The sequence below is a fragment of the Alligator sinensis genome, unplaced genomic scaffold, assembly GCF_000455745.1.
Source record: "Alligator sinensis unplaced genomic scaffold, ASM45574v1 scaffold168_1, whole genome shotgun sequence".
Lineage (NCBI taxonomy): Eukaryota > Metazoa > Chordata > Crocodylia > Alligatoridae > Alligator > Alligator sinensis.
Genome location: NW_005842377.1, coordinates 1,102,192 through 1,111,464, shown reverse-complemented (window position 1 = coordinate 1,111,464; position 9,273 = coordinate 1,102,192). Strand labels below are relative to the sequence as shown.

The window sequence follows — 9,273 nt, the reverse complement described above, 5'->3', positions numbered from 1 at the left end:
TGCCACCCCGGATGTGGATCATAGTATTTAGAAGTTGATGTTAGTGTAGTCTACCCTCAGGTTTAGTTGGCTAACATTGTATTTTCTGTAACCTAGTTGTGTTCCCCTCTTCACCCCCATCCCTCTAATGTTAGTCCCTCTCTCGGCTGATTTGTATTTCCCTACTGGCTTTGTCATCTCTTTGCAGTCACAATCCTAAACATTTACTAGTATTTCAGAGAGAATTTGATAGAAGGGTGCTAGTTGCTGACCCTGCGGTAGAGGCCATTAAACGAGTCCAAACATTAGTCCAGAACATGAGAAAATATCATTTATGTAATACAGGGTGCGTCTACATGTTCTTTAACTAATGCGCATTACATTTAGTATCTCTAATGTGAGGTACTACTAAATGCACCTTAGGATGCCCTAATACACAGTAGCAAAAGCGCACACTTTTTAAAGTGATGCTTAATGCACAATAACTAATTCTACTGTGCATTAGCGTATTAGCACATTTTTAATGCAACACTTTAATGTGCAGTAAAATAGGCTACTGCAAATTAAAACGCACATGTAGACAGCATGACCCTAGTCTTCTAAAAGTTCTTTTAGGTGGCTCATGAAGAGGTTAGCATGACAGGTGACACAGCAGTGTAAAATACAGTGTTATTCTTTGTTGCATTATTCATTTCAAATGTCATGCTTCTCGTAACTGATTATTTTACTATTGTATAATTTGGGGGCAATTATGTCCTTTTGGACTGTGGACTTGATCAAATCTCCAGATAAATTGGTAGGAACAGTATGACTTCAGTGGGCTCTGGATCAGGCCTGTAGCACATAATTCTGCAGCTTTATCATAACTTGTAAAATGAAATAATTTTCAGATTTTTGGATAAATCAAAACTTAATTGCGCCTGGTTTTACCTTAATACATTTTGAATTGCTTTTACTACTTAAAATGCATTATTACACTTTTAATTCCTGGATAACTTTTAAATTTTGCTAAAAGCATCATTTATTTTGAGAAACAGATGGAGACAGAATAATCTGTTCTTACCTTCCTCAACATTCTTTCTTTCAGGTTTAGGGTGGCCAGAATAAGGGTTTAGTCTGCTGTCAAAAGTTTGATGATCGATTATTCAGAAAATTTTCTGCGTTGTTCATGGTATGGTCCAAAATATGATATTATACATATAGCTTGAGTTATTCTGGTACATGTTGCTATTGTGTGTGTTCTAGAACTTGTAAAATGTGTAATAAATGTTTGTTAATGGTTTCTTTTGTTATAAGAAATGCTAGTGTTGCAGTAATATCAGGCATTTTCTTCACAGAGAAAGTCAGTTTTGTGGACTGATTGTAGCATTAAATATTTGAGTAAATTTATATTTTCGTTAAAAATAAATATTGTCATTTAAAAATTAGCAATTTCTTCTACCATGCACATACACAGTACTAGGTGAAACATAAACTTTGAGCATTTATATAATATGAAGGGTTAATGTGAAAGATATTTCTGATCAGTTTGTGTCAAAGTTTTTGTTTGGATTTTTTTATAATTGTCTCTTGTGAGTTGGTGTTTTAAACGAACTTACTAAGAAATCAAGATTTTCTTTCTTTTATTTAACAGGAGTTTTTCATCAGTATGTCTGAAACCATTAAATATAATGACGACGATCACAAAACTGTGTTTCTGAAAACATTAAACGAGCAACGTTTGGAAGGAGAATTTTGTGACATAGCTATTGTGGTAGAGGACGTGAAATTCAGAGCACATAGGTGTGTGCTTGCTGCCTGCAGTACATACTTCAAAAAGCTTTTTAAGAAACTGGAAGTTGATAGCTCATCAGTAATAGAGATAGATTTTCTTCGTTCTGATATATTTGAGGAGGTTTTAAATTATATGTATACTGCAAAGATTTCAGTTAAGAAAGAAGATGTAAATTTGATGATGTCATCAGGTCAGATTCTTGGTATTAGGTTTTTGGATAAACTGTGTTCTCAGAAGCGTGATGTATCTAGTCCTGAAGAAAATTCCCAATCCAAGAGTAAATACTGTCTGAAAATAAATCGTTCTATTGGAGACTCCAACGATAACCAGGATGATGAGGTTGAGGAAATAGGAGATCATGATGACAGCCCATCAGATGTGACAGTGGAAGGAACTCCTCCTAGTCAGGAAGATGGAAAGTCACCTACCACTACGCTAAGAGTTCAAGAAGCGATCCTGAAAGAGCTGGGAAGTGAAGAGGTTCGAAAAGTAAACTGTTACGGCCAGGAAGTGGAGCCCATGGAAACGTCTGAATCAAAAGACTTAGGATCTCAAACTCCTCAAGCATTAACATTTAATGATGGTATAAGTGAAGTGAAAGATGAACAGACACCAGGATGGACAACAGCAGCTAGTGACATGAAGTTTGAGTATTTGCTTTATGGCCACAGGGAACAGATTGCCTGTCAGGCATGCGGTAAGACATTTTCTGATGAAGCACGATTGAGAAAGCATGAAAAGCTCCACACTGCTGATAGGCCATTTGTTTGTGAAATGTGTACTAAAGGCTTTACCACCCAAGCTCATTTGAAAGAGCATTTGAAAATACACACTGGTTACAAACCTTACAGTTGTGAGGTGTGTGGAAAGTCTTTTATTCGAGCTCCAGATTTGAAAAAACATGAACGAGTTCACAGTAATGAGAGGCCATTTGCGTGCCATATGTGTGATAAAGCTTTCAAGCACAAGTCCCACCTAAAAGACCATGAAAGAAGACACAGAGGAGAAAAACCTTTTGTCTGCAGCTCCTGCACAAAAGCATTTGCTAAAGCATCTGATTTAAAAAGGCATGAGAACAATATGCATAGTGAAAGAAAACAAGTCACAACAGCCAGTGCCATCCAGAGTGAAACAGAACAATTACAAGCAGCAGCTATGGCGGCTGAAGCAGAGCAGCAACTTGAAACTATTGCTTGCAGTTAAAGCAGAAAACTTTATCCAAAAAGTAATTAAAAAAATTAGGTTGAACAAAAATTAATTGTTGATACATGTTTAGCCTGATCACCATCTTTTCAAGAAAAAATATTTTTAGAGGGGTTGAATGCTGCTGCATAGAAACATACCATGGTGCTTGGTTATTTTAAAGTATTTTGAACACATGTATTCTTAGAGTATAAAATATTTTTGCTGTTGTTAGTGTATAATGCACTAACTCATGTTTTTATTCGGGAAAATGATCAAGTCCTTTATAAACAAAAGGATACTGTTTTAATCCTTTCTGCACTGACTAAATGTGTGGTGTACATTGTACACATTAAAACAAGGAAGTAAATTAAGTTATATCTAATAATGTCAATATTTGTAGAAAAATACGTGGGAGCAACGTGTTTATTTTTCAGAAAGAGAATTTTTGGGTGTAGTTATGCAAGTGTCATATAAAACATTTAGAATTCATGGTAAAATACATGTGTTGACTTGCTCTAATTTTTAATTCTTCCTTTTCCTTTACTTGCAGTTGCCATCTTTTTAATCCACCTGGTGATTTGGGGTATAGTGAAGTTGCAGATATTTGCTTCTCTGAAAGTTAGACCTTTCATATTCATAATGGCCTAGATTGTGTGTCAGCTGCTTCAGTATAATTTCCAGCCACATTTCATACAGCCCACAAGGGATGGGGTAGAAATAGGATAAATTGTGGAGTGCAGTGGACAATCTAGCAATAAGCTCCAGAGTGTGTCAGGTGTGTGTCTGCACATGCGCCCAGGGTCGCAGCATGTTGAACCAGGGCAGAGCAGCTCCTTCTGGCTCTGTGCTGCAGAAGGGCTGGCTGTGACATGAGGGTGCTTCAGTGCAGGGCTAGCCAGCAGGCCTCAGCCAGCCCCTTCAGCATTTATATGTGCGTTGCTATGGAGTTTTTCACTCCACCACAGGGTAGTACTTGTATTGACAAGTACTATCCTACTGCAGAGTAAATTAGTTCACTCCAGCCTAATAAGGGTGCACTTATAGACACTGAGATGTTTACTGCGCAGCTAATAATTAGTAAATGTCTTGTGTAGATGCACCCGTTGTGCTGAATCTGACCCCCTGGCAATCAGTAGGTAATATAACCTGCAGTTGTATGTTTTTCATGCTGTTTTATCGTCACCCTCCCTAAGACAGGTAAGGCAAGACAGTGTTTATTATAACTGGAACTAGCCATGGAGTTGAGTGGTTGAAGATATGGTGCTAGGACCTAGAACTGGTGCAGAGATGTAGGCTGCCACATCCTTGCCTGCAGCTTTCAGGTTGGGGTATCTCTAATAGGATGATGAGTAGAAGGATCTCCTTGTGAAATATACTACCTTCTGGGACCCTTTCCATGTTAGGGGTGATCTTGGGCAATGATTCTGTCATTGGCTTAGAATCTGTGATTGCTGGTAGTCTGTTTTTTAAATCAAACTTTTATCCAGGCAGTCTTAGGTGGGAACTTTTAACTGTTCATTAAATTATCACAGTCTTGACAAAATTTATAGAGCCTACAAACAGCTCTCTGTATGTGGTTAACAAGAAAAGAGAGAGTCAGAGCTTCACAATAGATGTTCTTAAAGGGATCCTAAGGAACACAGAGACTTCATTATTTGAAGTGTGTAAATAATGCAAATATTATCTATGTTTTATTTCAATTAAAAACTGGCAAAATGCACTCTTGCACTTCAGGTTGTAAAATTGGTCATTTAAGATGCCTATGACATGAAAGTTGTTAGACCAAGTATTTATAAATTATTGCATGATATATTGCCTCTTCAATTTCTAAATAGAAATGAAAAACATTTTTTGTAACCGAAAATGAAATTTTATTCTAATAATTGATTTTTTTACAGTTTCATTGTGTATGTCACATAATCAGCAGGTTTAGCAATTTATATTAAAATGCTACTAGTGGTTTGAAAGCTGTTCTGTAAATAAAACAGAAATTGGATATTTTAGAATATGTAAACTTCAGATTTTGGGCTTTCTATTTTTCAAAATATTGTTTCATTTACATTGAGTGCTGTTAGCTCGTAAATTATTTTTATGTTTGCATGATATCAGAAAATATGTACTTGTTTAATTTTATAGCTTCCTACAGGGGACGCATGTTTTGGCAGGTTCCTGTATATAAGGATAGATAAAGATAGAAGGTCCAAAATTGGATCTGTATTTTTCTTTGCTTTTGTTTGTGAAGTTTATTAGTTATTTTATGATTTATTATTTTCAATTCCATTCATCCCCTGTAAGACAATACACATAAGCTGTGCATCTCATTTTAAGGGATCAGAAAGATCTTAGTTTCACATTTTCAGGAATTTATTAAAACAATGTTTTATGTGCTCTTTTAGAAAATATTTTTAAAAGTTGTCATTTTTTTCCCTTCTACATTCCTTGTATTAACATAAGTTCCAAATATGATCTAGTATTGCAATGACAGAATAACATTTAAACATATGGTAATAATTAAAATTTATATAGGCAGGAAAAATGTATTGTCTTGTGTGACTTTTACACAGTAAATGAATCACTTGGAGCTCAGGTTTTACAGCTCCTCATTCACAGGAATAATCCAGGGAAAGCAGTAGGGTTACTTTCTTGACAGGTGCTCTAGAATTGTGAGCAAAGCTGTGTGTTATGTTTTAGTTTGTTCAGCTCCATAATTTTTAGATTAATTGTATTTTCCAGAGATTAATAATGATGGGGTTCTTCAGGAAAGCTATAATTCAAATTCAAATTTTGTTACCTCTGTCATTAGCAGTAATGTAGTCTGCTTTCTTTCTGAATCGTTAACCAAAATTACAAATATCACCACCTATTTTTTCAAAACTTTAAGAACGCTTAGATTCTAATTGAAGGCAGTGGATCTGCTGAGATGTTCAAGAGTTTTTCTGTATGCTTTTCTATTTGCTTGATTTCCTTTAGAATTTGGGGGATAAAAGTGCATTCAATTAAAAAAGTTATATATGCATGAACTGTGCCTTTCAAATTCAGATGCATTTACAAAATCCTAACACAAGGCACTTATCTTCCTTAAGGACTGTTTTCACTTTAAAATTCAATATTTTGTACACACTACTTTCCTTTCTAGATCTTTTCAAATATATTGAATGCTTTTGATGTTGTTTATAATATCAGTAGTTTGTATTTTCTGCTTGATTCTTTCTAAAAAACATCCCACAACTGTGCTGTTTTTCTCCTACCTTACAAAATAATTCAACTCAGGCTTGGAAATTTGTGCCTGTTAAGGTGAAAGGATCTCGGAAAGGAAATGTAGACAAAGTTATAGGCTGTAGTAAACCCTCTGCATAATTCTGGGTTTTTTTATAAGTACACACAAATATTGCAGTCATTGTATTTCATATACAGTGGATGAAACCCTTGCTTACTGAAGTTAATGGGAGTTTAGCTGTAGACTTCTTTTGGGCCAGGTAATCACCCAGTGTTCCCAAACAAGTCATAGAGAATAAAAAATAGTCATAACAATGGCAAAAAGGTGGGGCATTTGAGGGGCGATGCACAGGATAGCTAAAGTTGGAAGTTATTCTTTTTTGTTTGTATCTTGAAAAATGTGCTTAATTTTGGTTATATGAGTGAATTGTATGGTTTCAGTGAACATCCTTGAGTGCTTAGGGTTAAGTGAGTGTACATAACCTTTGTTTGCAGGTTCACTACTTTTAACCACAATAGGCCAGAACCACTTCTGGTGTAAAATGATGCATTTCCATTGATATAATGGGAACCACGTTGATTTACATTGGTAGGAATGTAAGCTAAAGCTTCTCAAATAACGAATAGCTATTAAATAGGCAAAACAACAATTTTATTAAAAACTAGTTTATTTTACATTTATAGTGAAGGAATTGGAATTAAAAAATACTTGAAAATCAGACCTTTACTGTCCTTTGGTCTAGATTATGAATGACACCTGCTATTTAAGAATGAGGCTTTCTACAAAGGAAAAAGAAAAGGCCAAACGATATACTCTGGGTTGATTTTTTTTTTTTTTTTTTTTTTTACTAGTCTATCTTTAGCGCACAGATTTATTGCAGTGCACTTTCACTTAACAATATTTGCTTGTATTGTCCAACATTTAGAATGTTGTTGTATCTTTGAATTTAAACTGCATAATAGATGCAGCATAATGGGATTCTTCCACAAACATAAATACATTGACATTATAAAAAGCTTTAAAATATATTGATTTGTTCCATGTCCAGTCCCTTGGGCAAGTATTTTTTTTAATTTAGTTTTAAATGTTGATAATGATTTGAGGCTTAGAACTGCCTTGAAAATTTAAGACTACGTATATTCATTCCAACAATGGGAAAGGGAATTTAAACTGCTAATGTGTAAAGGATCCAGAATAAAATGTAAATTAAGTAAACCTGCCTTACCTTAGTGTACACTAGGGAGAATCAGGAAATGATATAAACTGTTATAGTTCCACTGATTTTGGTGTAAATCATCAGAGCTCCACTAGTTGTTGTTGTCATCATTGTCTTCTTGTGTCCTTGTCATAAACTCGATGTTTTTTCCACAATCATGCACAAGTGATGGCTCTTTCCATTGCTGCAGTGAGGTCCTCCTTCATACAGTTCTCACCAAGGAGTCAGCAAATGAGCATGTGCTCCATGGTCTGTACCTCACCACACTCGCATATATTTGTGTCATTATAGTAACCCCATTTGATCATGTTTGTTTTTGATCTTCCTGTTTATGTGCAGAGGCAAATCAGGCATTGCTATGTTGGCCAATCTAGATCTGCTCCTCTTGTAAGGTCCTCCTGGGGTTACAGGTCCATTTCAGAGCACCTGATGGCATGTAAGCTTTCCTTTAATAACCTCAGCCGTGACCTGTCCGCTGTTGTGTCCAGTGGCTCAACACTGATCACAAAACTCTTTTATATTTTAAGCTGTTTAGTTGTGTGTGACCATAGAGTGGATGCCTGGGGTCTTCTATCTGCTGTGATTTTTCTTTTTGGCTCTCTACCTTTCATCTGATATCAGGTGGTCCAATGCCAGCCAGTAAGTACAGGCTATCCTTTGGTGTTGCTTTTGACGTCCTGTTATTTCATGACATGTCATTTAGAACTGGGTATGTTTTCTTGGCATGAACTGATTGTTGCCATACTGGAAATGCATACTCTGCAGTGGAGTAACACAAGGCAATAGCAGTGGTTCCTAATGTAGCTGGGCTTCCTCCTCACTGGGCGCATTTACACATCGCTCTACAGCTTACATAACAATACACTATGTCACCATATGGCGCACTACAGTGACATAGCGATCACGTGGGTTTACACGTGATCGCCAACTACGTCACTGTAGTGGCGTGCTCCCCAGTATAGCGTGCTGCTATGGAGAAGTAGAAGTGAAGTTTAACTGCGCTGCACGCATGGTGTAGTAACCACCTGTTCTGTGCCGTGCTTTAGTACTTCCAAAAGGAAGTAATATAGCATGACGCCATAGCACCATCACCGTATGGAGATGTGTAGATCCACCCACTGTGAAGTGACCAACTTTCAAAGTATGGTGTTGCAGGTGCTGAGTTACCCTTTCATCTTCTCTACATGTGCTTTGAAGGTAAGTGTTTGGTCCAGTGTAACCCTAAAATACACAGCGTTTGGGTGATTAGTTGTTGGGATTCCATCCAAGATAATGTTTTAATTTCTGCTTGGCTTCTCTGTGGTGTAGGTGAAAAGCTGTAACCTGTGTCTTGGTTGGGTTGGCACAAAGCTGGTTCTTATTGTAGTAATCTGAGTGGTTGTTCAGTATGCGTCAGTCTGTTCTCAGCAGCGGCAAAGTCCTATTGTGAGGTGATATATTGATCATCAGCATATATGAAGCTCCTCGTATTGCTCTGTATGGGTTGGTAATTGGTATATATATTAAAAAGTATGTCCCATGAACTTTTCTTAATAATTTAAGAACATAAGGAACATAATGCCATACTAGGTTAGACCAGTAGCCCATTTAGTAGGGCTTTGCAAAGCTTTGGTCCCTGATTCAATTTGGCAGAGATTCAGCCCAATTCAGTAGCTGAATCTCCAAACCGAATCAGGAGACCCGTTAATTTCTCCAAATTGAATCAGGACCCTCCACATTGATTTGGAGAGTTTTGGAAAAATTTGGTGATTTGAACATAGACACAGCTTTAAATGTTTTTCCACGTATCTCAAGGTACCAGGCTGTTCATGAATGCAGCGATGGTGGTGGGGCAGATTGAGCATACCACAGGACCGTGGGGTGGGGGGTCCCCAGCATGCTCAGCAGCAGACCTGGAAGTGG

General features: G+C 36.8%; 2 protein-coding genes across 3 annotated transcripts in view; both read left to right on the top strand.

Moving 5' to 3' along the window:
* Positions 1 to 1,063: 1,063 nt before the first annotated feature.
* The window catches only part of ZBTB14 (zinc finger and BTB domain containing 14), a 21,065-nt gene continuing 12,855 nt past the window's right edge, over positions 1,064 to 9,273 (top strand). The window contains exons 1-2 of one of the 2 annotated variants that reach the window (XM_025210862.1): positions 1,064 to 1,150; positions 1,613 to 2,978. In XM_025210862.1, coding sequence (XP_025066647.1) covers positions 1,148 to 1,150; positions 1,613 to 2,956 — 1,347 coding nt within the window. In that variant the 5' untranslated portion in view covers positions 1,064 to 1,147 and the 3' untranslated portion in view covers positions 2,957 to 2,978. Of the gene's footprint in view, positions 1,151 to 1,612; positions 4,136 to 9,273 lie in introns of both variants that reach the window. The other variant, XM_025210861.1, reaches the window with a different exon arrangement.
* The window catches only part of AKAIN1 (A-kinase anchor inhibitor 1), a 34,174-nt gene continuing 33,456 nt past the window's right edge, over positions 8,556 to 9,273 (top strand). Inside the window, exon 1 of the mRNA XM_014522604.2 lies at positions 8,556 to 8,568. Coding sequence (XP_014378090.1) covers positions 8,556 to 8,568 — 13 coding nt within the window. The remainder of the gene's footprint in view (positions 8,569 to 9,273) is intronic.